At 35.4% G+C, this 22,389-nt stretch overlaps 1 protein-coding gene across 1 annotated transcript in view; it reads right to left on the bottom strand.

Annotated features, from left to right (window-relative positions):
• LOC149784996 (doublecortin domain-containing protein 1-like) overlaps positions 1-22,389 on the bottom strand; it is a 159,056-nt gene that overhangs the window by 67,296 nt on the left and 69,371 nt on the right. Inside the window, exons 18-23 of the mRNA XM_089978689.1 lie at positions 19,799-19,909; positions 15,848-16,033; positions 13,798-13,952; positions 9,710-9,833; positions 6,137-6,215; positions 599-681 (exon numbers count right to left, since the gene is read on the bottom strand). Of these exons, the coding sequence (XP_089834815.1) occupies positions 599-681; positions 6,137-6,215; positions 9,710-9,833; positions 13,798-13,952; positions 15,848-16,033; positions 19,799-19,909 (738 nt within the window). The remainder of the gene's footprint in view (positions 1-598; positions 682-6,136; positions 6,216-9,709; positions 9,834-13,797; positions 13,953-15,847; positions 16,034-19,798; positions 19,910-22,389) is intronic.

The following is a 22,389-nucleotide window of genomic DNA, read 5'->3' as shown; positions in this document are numbered from 1 at the left end:
GAGTGGCTGTCTTGAAGATCGATATAAAATTACGGCCTTAGGACATGCTTTTGAACAATTCTACTAGACATTAAAATTTAAACATCTTGACAGATTTCAAGGCACAAACCTGCCAAGTCTATGTAGTAATAAGTTTCATTTATCTTCCAAACAATGGTGTTGGAAAACATTTCAGAATATTTAAATATAATAAAACCAATTCAGCATACAAAATAACTATAAAGTAGGATATATTTTCATACTGTAATGTCATTCATTTTCATGTTTATCAAATTCTGCAGTTTGCAAAATATTATATTTTTTTGAGAATTTAAATGTTTAAATCATTTTTGGAAGGTTGTACCATTGTGTCCACAGATGGATCATTATTCATATGGTCTTCAATCATTTAGCCACACAATCCACAAATATTGTTACCCAACCAATGATAAGCAATGAGATTCATAAGCAAGATTACAACAGCTAAAAATTTCTAAAATAAAAAAAAATGGAGAAATTCAGATGATTACATTTTTATGTTTAACTGTCAAATTTTGTCCAAAAGCATCAGATCCAACATTAATTTAATTTTATAAGTGATTGCACAACACAAACATACATTGGCAAGATTGGGTCCCACTATTGGACAAGCAAATCTTCTATCTTGCTCTCCATTTTTTAAAACCATCAGGCGTATTGAAGCTAAAAAAGAGGAAAATCGATTATCAATGTACAAATATGAAAAAATGTCATTATTCAAAATACATAAATGCCAAAGATCAAAAGTAAATGACAAAGAGAGACAGCCAAAAAGTGGTTCTTCATAATATCATCTAAAGAGTAGTGACTCAAATAAACAGAATATGCAGCAACAGCCCTAACTTCACAGGCTTTCGTTTTCATAAAAGAAAGTGTTTCTCTAAGTGAGGGACTGAAAAGCTCTTTTGATAGGAAAATCCATCTAAAAATGGCGGCTAGTGAAACATCAGTGGAACACTTAGGGGCTAGGAGGAGAGGCTTCTGACTTTTCCTTGTCCCTTTACAGGAAGCCAAATAAAACCTTAAAATCCTAACTGAGAAATGGAGTCTGTCTTGAGCATAAACATGATTGAGACTGAGGATCTCAGTAAGAAGCGGTACTACTTAAGGTAGCTGATTTTTAGCCACAAACACTGAGATGACAAGAATGAAAAATTGAAGCATAATTACTTTAGAACTGTAAACAACCCTTTTCTTAAAAAAAGGCATGAAACTCACTCTTTCCCCTTGCTGATGCCAATGAGAGCAGGGAAATGGTTTTAAGGGTAAGGTTCTCAAAGAATTTTCATTCAAAGGTTCATGCCAGGGTTTTGAAAACACCCAACGAGTGGGACCTGGCTGGTCAAGTGCTCCAAAGTACTTACCATCTGCCATCTTACCTCTGTTCATGTGAATGTGAGTCTTGGGCTTGGCCAATGTGGGTGTTTGAGATAGCTTAACAGCAGCTTCCCACGGGTCAGTAATTCTAACCAAGTTTTTCCTCCACCATTTATACTGGCCACCATACACTGCCTATCATATGCTTAAAAATGGCTCTATATCCACACAACAGCAACACCCAATGAACAAGTATGAGATTCCATCAAGATATTAACTGAAATAAAAGTTTCAGCATCAATGGGGACAGCTAAGATCAATGTGTTTCCCACTCCACCAATGACTTAAAATTCTCCACCTTTCATCCCTCCTAGCCTGGATGATGAAGCTGGCAACCTTGCTCAAAAACTGATCCTGGCAGACTGATCACTGATATGAGCAAAGCTTGAAGGTGGAGAATCTGCAGGTTGTTGTGGAGGACTGACCTCCTGCGCATCAACAGTAGTTCCTTCCTCTGTGCTAATCTTCTGGGCTCATCTACCAACAGGTCAAGTAGGCTGATGAACCATAATCACTGGGGTCAGTCACTGTGTGTGTGTGGGGGGGATAACCAGGATGAGCCAAGCAGTGGAGATCCTGACTTGGTGAATCATCCATAGAATTAATCTGAAAGGTAAAAGGCATAAGCATACTGATGATATTATGTTAGACCATCCAGTACCCATGCCCTGTGATCTGGTACTGGAGAGACATAAAATGGGAGTTTGATGACCTGTCTCATAGCAAAACAAGTCCACCAAGGGTCTCCCTTACAGATGGAAAAGTGACTTGGCTACAAACTGATGCTGAGACCATTCTGTGAGGACCTCAGACATTCACTTGACAGACTGTCTTTCAGGATATTTCTCATGTCCAGAATATGGCCAACTCAGAAAGTGATCTCCAAGAAGACTGCCCAACATGGAGAGTTCCAGACTTCCACACATAGAAGAAACATCTGTACCCCCATGATCCCTGAGCAATGGTCATACTAATGTGTTGTCTGTGGTAACCATAACACAATGAGGCCTTATAAAGTTGACACACACCCTGTAAGGCTAGAAACACTGCCTACATTTCCAAGTTATGTGAATGATCCCTTTTTCAGAGGAACTCTGGCTCCAAGTGAGCACCCCATCCTGAATCAGATGTGTTGATGTACAGAAAGGAGAAGGGTTTGGGGTGTGTGTGTGAACTGGGACACTAGCAAAGATTGGTCTTGATTTAATCTCAGAAATAGGTGATGGTGAAAATCTGACCCAGGGGAACCAATTTAATAGCAGGTTATTGTGCAGTCTGAATTTTTCTAGAGGCAGGAACTGGAGAAGGCTAAAATAAAGTCTCTCGAGTGTTATGTATATTTGATTTAATTTATATTTGATTTAATTTCATTGTTTGTTTTTTAGTTTTAATTTTTTTATTCCATTACATGCTAATGTAATGTAACTTTATTTACTAGATTTGACATTTTCCAGATATTCAGTTCATTTTGACCTGACTGTTTTTCGTAAAAACTAATAATAGAAACTTTGTATCTAATGCTGACCTAGTTCCTGACCTTGATTCACAACTTTCTTTCCCAGAGTAAAAATCATTGGTTTTAGTCGAGGCCATACTGGAAGTATGTGATGTTAGGTATGTAAAAAGCTTCTATGTTGTTCTAGAAACATGATTATGTGACCCTCTTACAGGAATCTGTTCTGCATCTTAAAATAGTGTATAAATGTTTTCTATAGATAATTTAGTCAGTCAGGCTTTAAACCATTGACACTTAAGGTTGTTTTTTTGTGACTAGCTTGAGTTGAATTTTTTAATTTTTCTTCAAATTATTTGGATTCCAAGAGATTATTTTTCCCTGGAAATACTTGTGCTCTAAATTAATTCTTGGACAAAGACAGTTAAAGAAATTTAAACAGAATTCAAACACTGGAATATTATTTTGTGTGATTCAACAAAAAACTGTTGACACATCAGGACGACGCTAACCACAGCATATGTCATCGCCTTCCATTTTGGATTTCATAGGGATTCAAACTCAGTTTCATTAGCACATTTTATTATTAGGACTTTTTTTTTTAATTCTTGGATTATTTTTGGATTTGATTTGTAGAACCTTAAGTTCTTTTTCACATTTTTACCTTGTTTTTCTAGGGAAATAAACTATTTGTTAAATTTTACAAAGCTTGTTGTCTTCACTCTTTTCTTGTTGCATTTTGTAAGAGCCTAAACATAACACTAGGGAAACCAAGTTTGTACCCATGTTCAGAGTCCCCCAGAAGAGAAAGTCTTGATAAGAAGAGCCATCTTGAGAAATAAAGTTTGGTTGATCCTGTCTGGAAGAACATGAACCTTTCCAAGGCCCATGAGGAAACTCATCCCAACATATGCAAAGTCCCACGAACAGATAAGATCTGACTTCTCCAGGTTTACAATAAGACAAAGATGGGTCACTGTTGACCAACAAATGGACAGGTCCTTCAGACAAGAATCTCTAAGGACACTGTGATTCAACAAGTCATCAAAATTCAGATGGGTTGCAACTACCCCTATCACCCTGTTACAAGCTGTGGGGGCAGAGGCAAGACTGATGGAAAAACTCAAATCTGAAACACCTCCTGGCCGAGATAAAACCAGAGGTATATTTCTGTGGAACGATGATGGGATAGGAAGATATGCATTATGAAGGCAGTCCTGAAGAAACCAGTTCAAGTTAGAAAGATTGATTATGAGCTCAAACTTTCCACCTTTTATCAATGCCAAAAAGAATAGAAAGCCCAAATCTGGTCATTTTCCACCCTCTCCACTGCACATTTCAGCAGAAGGGTGTGTACTTCTGCACTTAATTAAGCCAGTTTGGACTAGTGAATGAAGATGGAGGTCTGTGATGTGGAAGGATGTTCCTGAAAATTAATCTGGCAGCTATCCTTTCAGGTCCAATTGAACCACACAACCTCCATGACACCAGAACAAACCTCTGAAAAAACTGGCTAGACAAGCTTTTTCTAGCAGAATGCTGGGAAATGAAAACACTGCAGGAGAGGGTGCAACTATCTCATCTGCCTTGAAGTCACTTGTGGGTATGTAACTAACCCTACTAGCAGACCTCCTAGGTGAATGGGGTTACTGATTCCTTCTAAACCATCTAGGGAGTGAGTGATGAGGGGTTGCCCCTCCAGTCCATAGGGAACATAGGGAGGAGATATGCTGACATGATCCGCCTCCAGAGTCAGGCAAGTACCCGATCAGAATTCATACAGGAACACTTGGAAGTATTGGTCCACAGAGCAATAGTCAAAATCCAGAGACCAGTGATCTAAGTCTGGTGACTGGTAACTAATGGATGACTAATGTTTTGTTCCTGGTGCATAGTGACCAGTGTGATGAAGAAGATCTGATGGACAAGCAATGCACTGGAACACCAACCTCGGGAAGTGCAACTCACTCTCAGGTGTTCTTCCTCTCATTGGAAAAGCCATGGATCAATCTCTTACCAGCACTAATGGCATCAAAACAAGTATCACGGATCCTTGGTCCATAGGTGATCTCCAACCGTTCTTGTCCCACAGGGTCAGTAGTCTTCCCTAACACAGATGAAATTCTGACCCCTCCTGGGAATGCAGGTGGTCATCCATCAAAAAGGAGGAGGGGTCCTTTTTGATCCATCTATATGAGCAGCGACTTCTAGCATAGTTCTACACCTGATCAGACCCAAGACAACAAATCAGACAGCCAGCTACATGTGCATGCCAAGTCAGTGGGGTCTTCCTATGCTCACACTTGCCACACTAGAACTCTAGATACAAATTCATGTAAAACAAAATATCTGGATGCAAAAATGGGTAGACATTACTTACCCTACACTGGAACAATGAAAATGGATGCAATCAAATAAAGCAAGGAATGAGACAGACACTCAAGCAATACAAAATGGTAGGTGAAATGTCAAAAAGGCATTTAAAGACAAATTTTGATGAGTGATATAACACATGTGTAACATGTATATCATCTAAGGAAAAAAGAGGATGGTATTCCATTTGTTAGCTGTGATTAAGGAGTCAGACTGGAATCATGTTTTTTCAATTCTAACCCTCCAATACCAATTGGAAGAGAGGGATAATTATCTTGGACTGGTGAAAGGAATCCCACAATAAAAGAATAATGTACTGTACTACTGATATTAAATAGCAGTTTCCTGCTGGTGATATATTTTTCATAAAAATTCAATTTTAGGCTAGTTAAAATGGAAAATAATCAAATTTTTTATACTGAAAATATTATGACTATCAAAATGCTGCATGTAATGAAATGGCTTCTGAACCAGTTTTGAAATGTGCATGGTACTTTGTAACAGTGGCCTACTTAAAAAGGGTTTTCATTACAGATATTAAGGATTAAGTGCTGTAAAAATGAGAATAGATTCTCAATTAGCAAATCAATTCGCAAAACAATTAGCCTTTCAAAATACGATGATCAAAGACCATTCTGCACAATTAAAAATGGAGATATTTTTATTTTTTTAATCTATTTGTTTCATTATTTTGATGCCTCAATTGCAACCATATCCAAAGTTAAGAAACAATTAGCAAACAATAAACTGGTTGTTGGATGTATCTTAATTGAACATCAGTATTTTTTTTCTAAGCTTTTCAATCTTCATTCAAATATAAAACATCAAACAATTACAAAATACAAAATTTATGATTTTTATGGAAAGCCAAACATGTTATTCAGCAAGAAAAATTACAAGAATTATGCTACTTACTCTCTGTACTTTTCTTTGCTGCTTTCCAAAGCTTAGGAGCATGTGGAATCAGGTATCCTTCCATAGGCCAGTCAAAGTCCTACAAATGACAAATAAACAAATGAATTGTTAACCTCACATTTCTGTGACCAGGAGAATTTTTGCTGCTGATGAAAACTAATTCTGAAAAAGAATGTAGTTTTACAAAGAAAACTGGACAGTCTATTCCAGGCTTGATCATCCTTTGCAAATGACATTAATAGAGGCAAAAACAAAAAGAAAATATGTGTGTTTCCAGTCTGCTGACTGCACCTGTTTTTTGTTGCTGACTCTAGCACTCCCCACCCATTCCACGGGTGAATAAAAGTAAAAAAATTGATTTGTGCATCTAATTGAGCTGGTTTAGCCTTGTACTTAAAGTGCCTAGTACATTATATATACTAATCATTATATATATATATATATATATATACTGTTAAATATAAAAAAATATTACCTACCCACCTATCCAAATTTTAAAACCAGTGCAATATGAAACACAAATATTTTTGGGGCCTAATATCTTTTGACAGCATTCATACAGTTACATGTACATCAATAAATAACACATGATATAATTGCCCTGAATCATGCTTAAGATTGTTGGCTGTTTTTGTGTTTATTTAAAATTTACATCATTTAGGTCTGTTGCTGTTTTCAGAGCCATTTAGGACTTTTAATCATTTGGGTGTGTTGCTGTTATCAGAGCCATTTAGGACTTTTAATCATTTGGGTTTGTTGCTGTTATCAGAGCCATTTAGAACTTTTAATCATTTGGGTTTGTTGCTCTTTTCATAGTCATTTAGGAGTTTACAGTATTTGGCTTTGTTGCCATTTCATGACCATGTACGACTTCAAGTTATTTAGGTCTGTTACTGTTTTCTTTGTCATTTAGGAATTTAGGTCATTTTAGGTTTCATGTTGTTTCTATGGTAATTTAGTAATCAGACTGGCACGTAAACATGATCAAGATGTTGAATTTAGAGTTAAATCATTTTATAATTGTGCTTATTTTCTATTAAAAAAATATATTGGAAACTGGATTCTGTACCAAATTTGTACTTCTTAGCAAAGAGAGTCTCTTATTTGGTCTAAATATTTTAATGCTCTTGGCAGGATTTGTAGGCCAGAGACGAGAAATATGTGTGGTTTTGGAAACATGATGAACTCCATTTTAATGGCCACAACCACAAAACTTTTTATCATGTATGCAACAATAACATAAATAATTTTCAACCATGACCAATTGTTCAAATCGGAACCACAAACTTTAGAGTGGAAACTGCAACATAAACTAAAATAAGCTTGATGGCAATAAAGTAACAGAACATTAGTACCAACCTTCCGACCCCACTTTTTCGCACCTTTACTGGAGTCGTATCTTTCATTTTGGACCTATCCTAATGAACTGTACAGTTAGCTTCTCACAAAGTTGATAAGTTTTAAACAGCAGAGGGAAATAAGTCAATAGTTTTTTTATTGTACAACAATCTTCTGATATCTTAGTAGCTGGAGTCAATTAATACAAAACTGTCCCCCTGTGGGCTGTTATCTTAGTAACTGGAGATACTGTCTTTTAATACAAAACTTTCCCCTGCAAGGTTGGATATCTCCAGCATGTCATGAGTCAACTCTTGTAAGTCAACTTTTACCCTTGAGTTGTATCCCCTGATAATGTTCCTACTAAGGTCATAAACGTTTACAAAATACTCTTTTTTCCTAAAGTTATTTCCACACCTGCAACACACCACAGCTATTTCCATACCACTGATATTCCATCGTTTAGAAAATACTCTGTATTCCTAATGCTATTTCCAGGTTAATAATATGCCATTTTTAGAAAACATTATGTGTTTCTAAAACTGTCTCCATATCAAAGTAGACCATTTTATGAAAATACTCTGTGCTTGAAAACCTATTTTAATACATGGCACCTAAGACAAACATATAATAAGAGACAAGGTTTGTAGTTCAAGAAATTGCAGTTGTACACATAGCCCTTGATTCTTACTGGTATTCCTCAATTAAGCCTCTTCATAGTCTAGAGATAATGATTCTCCTTTCCAAAACTGCTATCATGAATCTTTAGAGTACACTCACTCTGTAAATGACATTATCATGCTTATGACACCTATCAAACTCTAGTACACTCACTCACTCTGTGGATGACATTATCACGCTTATGACACCTATCAAAAAAGTACACTCACTCACTTGTTAGATGACATTATCATGCTTATGACACTTATCAAACATGATTACACTCACTCACTCTGTGGATAACATTATTGATGCCTATGACACCTATCAAACGTGAGTACACTCACTCACTCTGTGGATAACATTATTGACGCTTATGACACCTATCAAATGTGAGTACACTCACTCACTCTGTGGATAACATGATCGATGCTTATGACACCTATCAAACATGAGTACACTCACTCACTCTGTGGATGACATTGTCATGCGTATGACACCTATCAAACGTGAGTACACTCACTCACCCTGTGGATGACATTATCATGCTTATGACATCACGTATATCTGCAAAGTTTCTTGTGTTTATAGCAATGAAAAGACATTTTGCCAACCTGTGAACAGTAATCTGTTTACAATTTTTTGTTACTGCTTTAAATGTTTGTTGCTCTTCCTAATAATGTAAAAGTTTTAGAAAATATCTATTTTAAAGTTATATATTGATAACAACAATATGCCAACTTCTTACCCAACACCATTTCCAAGTGAGAAATAAGAGATAAATAACTCAATCACATGTGTTGATGTGGACTGGGAAATCCTTCATCATGCTGTACAGAAAATGATGTATTTCAATTCATAACTTTGCCACCCATTTTTTTTATTTCCTTGTACCACATGATGAAATATATTTGGTATTAATGATAGTAAAGAACAATTTCTTCGCATACTAAATTAATAGTTTGTAACAAGGTGGTCCGACTACGGGTCCTTTGTCCTTTTTTGTGGCCCACAAAGTCAGTTCTATATTTATAGTATAATTAATATAATACATCTATATGTATCACCCACAAACTACATTTTTGGTCCATGTGTCCAATGGTGTTGAAGATAGCGGACCACTCTTGTTCATAGAATAATATAAAGAAATGAGCAATAAACATAAATCATGGCATCAAGAGAAGAAAAATCCCACTATTTAGGTTACACTACTGTTATATGTCTGCCAAGCTAAAGACAGGATTTGGCATCATGAGAAGAAAAATCACAGTATTCAGGTTACACTACTGTTATATGTCTGCCAAGCTAAAGACAGGATATGGCATCAAGACAAGAAAATCCCAGTATTTAAGTTACACTACTGTTATATGTCTGCCAAACTATAGACAGGATTTGGTATCATACGGAAAAAATTCCAGTATCTAGGTTATGCTACTGTTATATGTCTGCTAAGCTAGAGACAAGTAATGTAGCACATCAGCTGGGATTTATTTGCCTCATTGCTAAGTACAATATAGTTTCTCTAAGTCTCACTATCAACTACTGCAGGTAAAATGATACAAAACTGTTCATTACCATGTTGAGCGATTCATCCTCCCTGACAGGCCAGGAGTAGGCAAGCTTGTTCCATTCAGGGTTTGATGTCTCTGTTTTTGTCCACTGTCGTGGTTTATCTAGTCTTTCCTGTTTCAAAGCAAACCTATGAGATAAAGACAAACATGACTTGTCATACTGAAAACAGAGTAACCATCCTAAATATGGATGCAGTTTATTAGAATTCTTGAATCCCCAAGCACCATCTATCTACCACAAGCTCCCAGTTAGTCACTGTAATTTCAAAATTCAAACAGAACTGCTGCTCACTCAAACCTGGCTATGAGTGACTTATTCTGCAATAACATCTGTGTGTTAATGTCTGGGGTGCTAACATCTGTGGTATTAGCATCTGGGTTGCTAACATGAAGGGCATTAACATTTCGGGTGCTGTTATTGGTGTTGATATTTGGGTGTTAAATCCAGGGGTGTTAACATCTGGGTATGCTAACATCTGGGGTGATAACATCAAGGTACAAATGTCTGGGGTGCTAACATCTGGAGTATTAACATTTGTGGTGTGAACATCTGGGGTTCTGACATATAGGGTGGTAGCATTTGGCATGTTAACATCTGTGGTGCTAAAATCTAGAGTGTTAGCACCTGGGGCACTAATGTGTGGGATGTTAATATTTGATATACTAATGCTTGGGGTGTTAACATCTGGGTACTAATATCTGGGGTGTTAACATCTGGGATGCTAAAATCTGGCTGCTGGCATCTGGAGTGTTAACATCTAGGGTACAAACACAATAATATAATCCAAGAATTAAATCCTTACTGGGAAGTCTGTGACAGTGATCTCATCTGATAACATCATTCAGAGTGAGAGTTGATGATTTCATCAAGTCAATACTCCTTGGCATTATTTCCATTAGATACAGGCATATATATGGCCACTTTAAATTACCAATAAAGATCGTACTAAGTTAAGTTCAAAAAGTCTGTTATTTACTAAAATCACAAAGACACAATCATGGCAAATAAGAACCTCAATCACCAAGTAGAAAAGTAAAAGTTTCAGTAAATTATGTTTCTCTAATGATCCTTACCTGATCACATTAATGTTAAGAAAAAATGCCTCTACCTCCTGAATCCTGGACTCCCAGACAACTAAGTCTGATGATCATCAGGGCTGCATGCACTTGATCAACCAGATTCAATTCTCATCTCAAGATCTCCAAGGTAGAAACTCATGAAAGTCAACTGTGCATGTCAGTCAACAGCTTTCTCTGATGTACAAAATCAAAATTTTGCATTTGAAGACAAGGCTTGCATGGATTGCTTCAATCTCATGAGCTGAAATTTCATGAGAAGAAACTGGTCACATGAGACTTACGAGTATGATGAGTGAAATACATACTTCAGCCATGATGCTCGAGTATGTGGGGTCATATAACCTTTCCCAGCCTTCAATGGAAGAAAGAGATGCTACACCCAATGCAATGCTTTTTCATGTGCTTCAAGCGTGGATCAGATCTTCCATCGCTGCTTCTTTCAATGCATAAACCAAGGACAAGGAACAGATGCCCACTTTCTGACTGCCTGCTGTTGGCAAACAATTCTAAGCTATAAAACCCTGTTGTGTCATTAGCATCAGGGACTCACCCAATCTGAACTGGAGACAATTCAAGTCCATTGAAAGGATATGCAACTTGCTCTCCCCACATTCTGAAACTATGACTATCTGCGAACATTTTATAAGATAGTAGCTTCACTGAGGTTCTGGCTAAAAGTTTTAACTTATCTGACTAAAATCAAGCCAAAACCCATAGAAGATTCCACTCAAAAATAAGGTGGGTGATATGGGCCTATTCCCATCATAATTGGACAGTCAGGATATTATGATGGCCTATATTACCTCTACCACAATGCCTGAATGTGTCAAAATGTATGGACCAGTAGACTCTGGTAGGAATAGGAGCTACCTTTTTCTTTAAAAAAAGTCAGAGAAAAAAGTTATCCAGCTTAGGGACTTAGGCATTCTGTGGGACCATACTCTTGCTTGTGCACCGGTTCCAAAAAAAACCCACCATCCTTTGTAAACCTTTAAAGTGGATGGATTTCTTGCTTGTAAGAACATCTCTATCACTGAAGGTTGAAATTTCTTACCATGCAAGGCTCTTCTGACAATAGCCAGGCATGATGGAGAAGCCTGTCTGGTCAGGGATGAAACACCTGCAACCAGGGCTGTTTGAGCATTGTTCTAGCTGTGACTTCAATACCATATGCACCATCATCAAAGCAAGCCAACTACAATCTTCAATAAAAATAAAGCACCTTTCATCAAAGGAAGTCAGCACAAAACTTAAATAAATGCAATGGAATCTAATGGATTGTTGCATTTTCCAAAGTGACAGCAGATGTTTATTGTGCCATGAAAGTTTCCTTTTTGCAGGGAAAAAGTTTATTCTTACAATGACTACTAAAGGCTGCATAAACGCAAATTAAATTTTAAATCTTTTGAAACCATCAATATCTGGCCATCAAGTTACTTTTTTAATTGTTTACCTGTTTTCATTTCCTTATGAATAGTCTTTTCTCCTGGGTAGCTTCGACAAGTTGAACGCTGTCTCTAGCTGACCAAAATCTAGGCCAGTTTAAGTACACGCACATGTAGCATGTAAAAAACTACAGCTACATGCTACTGGCAACTATAGTGCAGTGAATTGTTTAGTGACACGTGTGTGTTCACAATGCGATATAGATCAAATGAGGACAACCATTTTTTATATATGTGTTATCTGTGTTTTCTAATGGGATGTGACTGATACATGAATTTTATACGTGATTTATACTCAAGTTATGGATTTTTTACATACATGTACAGTACTTACTTAACACAATATGGACTATACTACACAAATGTAAGTTGTCAAGATATGAGTTTATTTCAGACCAGTTTTGTCTTCATTTAATCAAAAGCACAAATTTTTGTGCCCGTTTTTATTACCCACTGCCATCTTTTTATCAGCTAACTCACTTGGTTGGTTATAATATAGTTTGATCTATAACATGGTTGGGTTCTATGCACCCCAACCACCATGCTATAGTGGGGTCACACTGTATTTCCTAATTATCACATTCATACAGCTAAACAATCAATATCAATATTTCCTATAAAAATTAAAAAGAAATGAAGAAAATGCAGAACATGAAATAGCAACACAAACCCAAAACTGAAGCAAGCTCAGTAAGTCATTTTCTTTTAATCAGCTTCATGTATAATTCTGGAAAAAAGTAGGTCAAGCAATATCCCCATCCCATTTTTGTTGCCACTCTACCCGCAATTGGTGATGAAATCCACATCTGTCAATAGCCTAATAATGATTGAACAATTAACATCTAAATTTCTTCACATGTCTACTTAAAGAAAGACAGAACTGCAAAGACACTTGAAGCTCTGTTTATGATGGTGAAATATGAAGCACAATCCAAAACATCCAAATGACATGCTGACAGTATTTCATGAATTTCAACTGCATGTGACTCAAGAAATACAACTATACTGAAAAAAGCAGATAAATATATCACCCAGTCTTATCAACAGCTTCTTGCTTAAAATATGGTTTATACTCTGTGTTGTTATTTGGGTCAAGGAATGACCTATTTAGGGCCACCTCACCGCAAACTAATAAAATTGTTATATTTCGTGTTTGATCTACAGAAGCATTATGATGTTTCTTTGTCAAGTTCATCAAATTAGGAAATGTAATTGGCAAGTGGGAGTATTTCTGCTTCCCCTTCCTCAGCAGTAATGACTTTTTTTCCTTCTGGTTTGGAAAAAAGAGACAAGAATTTTTAATTTCAGAAGGAAAAGAAAAATGTATGTACATATTGTTCCTCTGAACTCATACTACAGGCAAATCACAAAGGTTTATACATGAAAGACCAAAGCAATCTTAAATGAGTTCATGGAACATGGCTGTCTCACCGCAGTGCCTGAAAACTGACCTAAATGCAAACTGTAACCAGACCAATGGACAGCAAAATAGGTAGGACTATACACCCAAAAATTGTCATGGTGGGCATACAAATTAATGACTTCAAAACTGAATTTGAGAACCAACCTCTGAAAACTTTTGAGTTTTTTCTCCTCCAAGGGATTAGTCATGATGAAATAAACCCCATTTCCAGGTTTAAGATCATGTCTGTCAATGAAACACTCAACGGCATTCTCTCCAAACTTGTTTCCCAGGTAGGTTAGTCTTAGTTCAGGATGGGCCTACAATATTAGAAAACAAGAGTATAGCAATAAACATATGATACACCCAGACATATATGACCTATGCCCTATTAATGATCCTGACCTTTGTGCCTGGGAATTAACTACTGCATGACAAGGTCTGGACTATGTAAAGTTTCATTAAATTATCCATAAAGTAATAAAGTGATAGTCTGGATGAGAAATCAGGCCACTGACTTACACTTTGCCATTTAGTCCTTGACCTTGATGCAGGTAGTATAACTGAATGCAGGAGTCAAGATTTATAACGGGATTTATAACAGGATGAAAGTTTCATTAAAATTTCTTATTTAGTTCAAAGGTTATACATGTACATGGATAGTGGTCATTTATTTCTATTTTCTCTTACCATGACCATGACAAATGATAAAGCACATTTATAGTCCAATCAAAGCATCTCAGTGGGTTATTATAGTCCAATCAAAGCATCTCAATGAGTTTTTGAAGTCCAATCAAAGCATCACAATGAGTTATTAATGTCCAATCAAAGTATCTCAGTGAGTTATTATAGTCCAATCAAAGAATCTCAGTGAGTTATTATAGTCCAATAAAAGCATCATAATGAGTTATTATAGTCCAATCAAAGAGTCTCAATGAGTTATTATATTCCAATCAAAGTAACCAAATGACTTATTACAGTGAAATCATAGAGAAATGTGATGAAAGCCACAGTTATGTAACATTTAGCATTCCTGGTTTTTTGTTTTTGGAAATAACATTCTGTCTCTTCTTTTCAAATACAAACTGTTGTGTGACAAATTTGAAACGAAAGTTTAAAGTCTTCCTAATCCTGTTAGTGGTTCACAAGACCAAAGATTCTAGGATGTTCAGCTTATTGGTACAGCATGAATGGAGACCTGGTTTACGCTGCATGAAGGTAAATACTGAGACTGCAGTCAGTCTATGATAGGTACAAGACCAAAGATTCTAGGATGTTCAGCTTATTGGTACAGCATGAATGGAGACCTGGTTTATGCTTCATGAAGGTTAATACTGAGACTACAGTCAGTCCATGATAGGTAGTTTCTCCAACCCCTAAAGATGATTGTACATGTTGTGGTCACTCACAATAAGGTACCACGGTATAATACAGATCCTTATATGACATAGACATCATCAAAGATTCCAAAATAATGAAAGAAAACTTTATTCTTGCTTGAAATGTACCCCTATTTAAAGTAACCTCTGCTATAACACAATTATACATGTTTATTGCTCTTCAGAACTGTATTATGGCGAAGAACCACTATATAATTACACTAGGGTAAATTAGTGTATTGGAAAAAAATTAATATCACCTGCACTGGTAATGGTTAGACCACATGTCCACTTTCTTTTACTCATTTTGTTACTCAGCTGTCACTGCAGAAGTTCATAACAATTGATAAATTCTGGTGTCTTGTGAAAACAACAACTAAGGTGCATATTATTCAACAATCTGGACTAAACACACTCTGTTCAAGCTACATTAGCATTAACATTTTGGAAGAAAAATTAACATTTTATTAAGATCAGTAAAGTTGCCTGCACACTTTAAAATGCCACAAGATTAAAGCCAGCAGAGCCTACCACTTTGAGTTGAAAGGGATAATACAATGTTTGCATTGTGTTACAGAAGGTTGGTCTAAAAATGTAAAATGTTTTTAAAAAAATTGATTCATTTTCATTGAATTTTCAGCAGTATTGATCTTGCATTAAGAAAGGCATAAAAGCTATGATGGGACCAAGAAAGACTAAAGGCCTATAGACCTGTGAAAGGTCCAAGACAACATATAGATGTGCAAAGATTTACTCATCTCCAGGATACCCAAGACACATGTAACAAAATTTTGGCTATGTTCACAAGAAATTAAATATGAAGTCTTGAGAGCTACCTTGCTAGAGATGGTTGCATCTGAGAGGAATTGCCACTGTTGATTCTGGTTGTCTGGCATCTTCTTTTGGACTGTGATGACAATGCCCTCCACTTCCTTGTCATGGCCATTAAGTCTAGCCTTGATCTGCATATTACTGACAGCTAAACACAACTGAGACATGGGCTTAAAGTAGATGTAGCCACCCTGTAAAAGAAAAGGATGAAACAGTGCCATTTATACAAGGATTTAAAAGGAATATGTCTAACTTGTCAAGCTTAAGTTACATTTAAAGGGGTTGGTACTTTTTGGCCCAAATATTGACAACAAATTTTTCACAAATATTTTTGAAGTGATAATACCATGGTAATAAATGTATCAACATTTGAAAAACTTCATATTGCAACTGATTTTTAAAAACGTATTAGATATGACATCAGGGGCATGTTCCTCATGATGTCACATGTGGGTATAAAATACCTGTGCTAAAACTGGACCTAAATTTTATATTTAAAAAAAGGTAGTCCATATCCAGCAAACCAAATTCATATTTTTACAGAATATAAAGGTATGCAGGAATAACCTTTTACAAGAATATTGTTTTGGTTTTGCATACTCTTGTTTGCAATTATCCTTAATGAAAAGACAAACAAGACCAACCATGTTCTTAGCTCACCTCTTCCATCCCTTGCCATCTGGACCAGACATTTCAAGCAAAAAGTATCACAAACTGACTCTTTCTCTCCTCTTTTTTTTAAAAAGAATAACTGACATTCAAATGTCGCCTGGCATTTGTAATTTTTCTCTTTTTTCTGACTGAGCTTTGGGATATTCTGAGCTAAGTTAAATTTAGAAGAGGTGCATGAAGGAATTCAACTGACAACAACAACAACAAAAAGCAGCTTATGGTATTATTTTACTAATGGGGTCTAAAAGATAATGGAATGATGACAAAAATAATAATAATACAGTGTATCTTTCCCATTTAATGATTTACTTCAGTACACAACTTCACGGTATCCTATCATGAAGTCTATAGATTTTTGTTTCCAGTTGACAATAATATGAAAAAAATAAATAAATAAAAAAAAGCCAAAATAAAAACTGAATGCAGTAGTTATGAATAGTATTTACTGAAGAAAGCGATATATTTCAGTGTTGTGAATTTTGCTAAACTTTTAATGCAAAGGCATATATACAATATTTAAAAAAGGGAAAACAGACTTTTTAGGACAAAACTGATCTTACTCAAAAGAGCATGGCAACAATTTCCCTCTGTATAATAACTGGTGCATTATGATCTTAAAGAATCTCAGTGGTGTATAAGTAAACTGCATGGGTGCTTCAAGATACTGCTGAATCGTTAGCCAGCAGTTCAAACCTCCATAAAAAAAATATACATTTTTCTTCTTAGATTTTTATGTAAAATAAGTTTACTTTCATTGCTTTATTTGGTTGATTAGGTTTGTTCCTTCTGCACTATTTCTTTCTTTCTATTTTAATTTCTTGTATCATTCATCCAAAGATTTTAATAAACTTTGAGAAATACCATTGAACGCAATTTATTTTTTAAATATCGCTATTTCATCTGCTTGATTACATCACTAGTCACTATCAAGGTCATTATAGTTTATCATTCGACTTTTTCCTGATGTGAATTAGTACAAATATTTTGCTCATGACCACTCATGCATGTGTGTGTGTATGTGTGCATGCTTACATGCATGTGCGCATGAATGTGTGCACAAGACAGAGTAGGGCAATAAGAATGGCCATATCTGTTTTCTTTTATCTTATAACTTCAAATGTAAATCCGTGTTGTATGTGGATTGTCAAAATCAGGTGAGATGGTCTACCATAGCTGCTCCATTTTGTCAAATCAAATTATAAACAGTCTGATTGCAAACAGCCATTCTTAAAAAGTCTTGATGACCCTGGACTCTTAGTGTGTGCGTATATACATGTATGTGTGTCTTCAGCTGGATACATTCATGTATGAATGAGTATCCATTCATACTGATGCACATATAAAATACTTTGGACACTGTCACACCCAAAATTGTGCAGAATTTCCTGTTTAATTGTTTATTCAAACATTAATATAAAAGTGGTGTTATGTCTTTTCTAGGTTCAGTTCTATGTTTACATGCTTACAATGTGCATGTTATCTTGTCAGCTTGAAAATCAGTGCAATATGGCCTAATTTATTTGAAGTACAAAGGTTCAGGAATACAAGCACTATAAAGATTAAATGATATGGTGAATAGCTTTATATTTTTAATTTACCATCCTTAATTTCCAAGTCATTTTATATAAAATTTCAAAATTCAGGGGAGATAATTACGACAATATAGCATGATGGTTTTACAAAAAACTAATCTAGAGCTGTTTCATGATTATATTAACCAGTGAATATACAACAGCTTAAGGGATATATAGGATATATAAAAAATGATGAGATAATATTGAGTTCTAATTGGGTGTGACACAGTAATGATATCAGTGATAAGAGTATGGGATGGGGAAGCATTGAGCACATTAATCTACCTTACTGTAATATTTGTTTTTTCATTTCATCCATTCTGGAGACCCATTTGATATATAATAAGAAGCCAGTGCCAGTTCCTTCATCGTCTTGACTATACATGTATCAAAACTGATATACTCAGTCGACGAAGCAATAAAACCATGCTATATGTGTTGAACGAGTACCTCACACATTGTATAGTTTACAGGTATTTCTCTCTCACTTACACCATATCACATAAAATTAACAGAAAATATCCAAATTTAGGATTGATCATCATCATAATAATAAATATGTTTGTTTGAATTATTAATATGATAAACTTAGCTTTTCCCCTGAATAGTACATAATCAAAACAGCTTTCTTCACTGAAATTTTGAATATTTGTAATTCTTCTCTATACACAGTATCAACATTCAGCTATTATTAATGTACAAAGTGTATTTACTAATTTTTGTGTGAAAAGATGACAAAAAAAATACATAAATTGTCTTTTCTGGAAAAATTCTGGCAAGAAAGTCAGTGCTAAAAATATAACATGCACAAAGCAGTGTAAATGAAAACAAAATAGGTGTCAGAGGTAATCAACTCAACCTAATGGAAATATATACATTAATTATACATTGTTTCAAAACAAAGTTTTATAAGTCTTACCGCTGTCTGGTATGCACATTGTGTTCAAATGGAAAAATTTAGGATATATAATTTTCAGTGATGGGCATGATAGGAGCTTTTTAACCTACATCTCTATAAACCACAAATATAGCTTTCGAAACAGAGAAGAATTTAAGGCAATTTAATTGTTAATTTCCTTTATTAATAATGGTCCAAGATAAAAATCTAATCCATATTTAAGGAGGTGTGAGGGGCATATTTTGCCTACATACATTTCATCTGGATCTGAGTATGACTGAAATGACTCTTACAGTACCTACTCCTTTCCTCTCATCAGATCACAGGGTTCTAAATTTAAGTCAAGAATCAAGCTTCAAACAAGACATAATGAGTTTTACTATATTCAAAAACTAGAGTGCAAGAATTAATCTAAAGGATGGTTACTTATTCATCATCACAAAAAAGATAGACTCAAAACTTTTCTGAAAATTGTTCAAATCCCCACCCACACTCATTTATATAGAAAAGCTTTTGTGATGTATAAAAAAATTATGAAATTTTAAAGACTTATTAATTTACTTGCAGAAAAAAAGTCAAATCAAAGCAAAATCTGAGCAATAAGTTACTCTAGCTCAGAGCTACTATACATTTCATAGATTCAAGTCTTATTTATTGGAAGAATTCCCATATGGAGTCCAACATCATGCTACATTATGTAACAACTCACACAAGGCCTTGGCTAAAACCTCTCCAGTCCCATTAGCGCGACATAAATGATATGCCCAAATGGTTTATCATCTACAAGTATGTATAATGTTTACGTGCATTACCTTTGATATCACAAAAATCTGTGAATCTCTTGGCCAAAGTGACTTCTCTGTTCTAGGCAGTTTGTAGTTTACCACAAGTTCTGGATATAAAACCAAACCAGCTTTTTGATCCTGTAAAGCAATGATATACAGTTGTTGTAAATTATTAATATAACTAATGGAATTACTGATGAGAAAGGACAAGTTTAGTTTTTTTTTAATACATCTGATTGCAATACCATAACAAGCACAGAACAAAAAGAAATCAGTTCTTTTATCTAAGTTCAGGCATACTGCACAAATTTTAACACAGTAAAACAAAGAGCTATCATATATACTCACATACAAGTAGAGTCCAACTGCAGATAACACAGACACTGATCTGTCACTGCAAATGCACTGACAGATCAGGGTCTGTGCTGTTTATTCCAATTTACTCCAAACTAACTGCATCTACCTAGATCACACTAGTCAGCAGGTCTGGGTCTGTGAAATCTGTAGCTGGACTTAACTTCAGCAAATATATATGATAATTCCATGGCTTGCCATGAAGAATTCCCTTGAATTTTATTATATGTTCCTATCCCATTCATGTCTGGACTACGGCCTAAGAGTCATAACCCATTTCCATTACATATATTATTTGTTATCCTCCTACAAATGCATGTTCACAATTTGTTAAAGAATCAACAATTACATAGGACACCAGTGTGAAGCTTTCTGTAGTGAACAGTAGCTCTTGTTAACATTAATTAACATGTGTCAAATAGGTTTAGATTAAAGTGATCTTGATAATCAACTTTTGTTCCCTTTTCTAATTAAAGCTTTTTGGCAATGTTTTTTTCTTGTGCAATTCCTATACTCGTTTACATGTACAACAGACTTAACCTGCCAAGGGTTAGTTTGTACCATAACAACATACACTCATTAATATAGAAGGTTATCATTGAATAAACATTATATTTATTCCTACTTCACACAAATTCCTACTTCTCATAATGGATAGGTGCTATGAAACCCTCTCCCCAAAAGACAGGTGTTATGAAACCCTCTCCCCCAAAAGATAGGTACTATGAAACCCTCTCCCCCAAAAGACAGGTGCTATGAAACCCACTCGAAGCTGTTGCCCAGGACCTAGAAAGAAAGAATGGTGGGGATACAATAAGGCTGTACATATGTGTATGCCTTTATATGTATGGATGCTGACACCAACACAAACCCCCAACTCTGACAATGCTGGTCAGTAACACAGCTCTCCTCCACTTCATAAATGTGAGATAAAAATATCGTGTAATTGCAACTCAACAATGTGAGATAAAAATTTCACTGTAATTGCAATTCATAAATGTGAGAAAAATTATCAATGACTGTAACTGAATTCATAAAAGTGAGATAAAATATCACAGTGACAGTAACTGCATTCATAAATATGAAATAAAAATATCACTGTAATGCAATTCATAAATATGAGATAAAAATATCACTGTAATTGCAATTTTCATGAATTTAACTTTTGACTTTTCCCAGGGACCCCAGAAAAAAGTAAAAAATCCACACTCCTCACAAAGATAACCATCACAAACCTATGTGCCAAGTATGGTGAATTTCCACCTCGTTGTTTAGATGTGGGTACAGACCAAGTATGGTGAATTTCCACCTCATTGTTTAGATGTGGTTACAGACCAAGTATGGTGAATTTCCACCTCATTGTTTAGATGTGGTTACAGACCAAGTATAGTGAATTTCCACCTCATTGTTTAGATGTGGGTACAGACCAAGTATGGTGAATTTCCACCTCATTGTTTAGATGTGGTTACAGACCAAGTATGGTGAATTTCCACCTCATTGTTTAGATGTGGGTACAGACCAAGTATGGTGAATTTCCACCTCATTGTTTAGATGTGGGTACAGACTGACAAATCACATTATCCCCATCCCCAACTAAAGTATGTGTACAAATCTCATGCAGCTTACGTCACATACTTCAGTAAATCAAATCTGATAATTACACTTGCTTATACGGTATATGGAGTCATTGTCACAGAATTGTATAAATCCTTTTATTTATTAAATACATGTACTCTGGTGTTCGTTTATTGTGTACAACGATACCTGAAGGTGATTGATGTATATTGTACAATATTTCGAAATAGTGAGTTCGATTCATCCTGTGCCGCACATGCGAAGTGCTTTCAATGGGAAAAACCGAATGCTTCCAGCGCACAGACAGCGTATGACAACTTCATCTGTGTATAAATTCCTCACCGTAAGATTAAATCTTCACATTACGGAACGTCTTGTCAGTGAGCGGCCTACTTTAAGGACTTGCATATCTTCAACTGTAGAGGTATGTGAATTATTCATTTCTTGTGTATAAGTTATAACTATTGTACTACCACATTAATTTTTGTATGTTTGCTCTGTAGCTTTGGTTTACATAGTGTAATGCAAATACTTTCTATTCTGGTTTGTGACTCAGCAAGGGATTTATATTAGCAATATAAAGCTGCATTTTTAAGAACGTTCAGTACCGTAGGATTTTTGTCGGGTACGTTTAAGTTCACTTCTGAACCTGTTTGTTGTTTTGTAATTATTGTGCCAATAATGTAATC

This window comes from Sinohyriopsis cumingii, chromosome 13, assembly GCF_028554795.1.
Source record: "Sinohyriopsis cumingii isolate HCF-2022 chromosome 13, ASM2855479v2, whole genome shotgun sequence".
In the NCBI taxonomy this organism is placed as follows: Eukaryota; Metazoa; Mollusca; class Bivalvia; order Unionida; family Unionidae; genus Sinohyriopsis; species Sinohyriopsis cumingii.
Note: the sequence above shows the minus strand (reverse complement) of the source record. Positions and strands in the feature narration are given on the sequence as shown.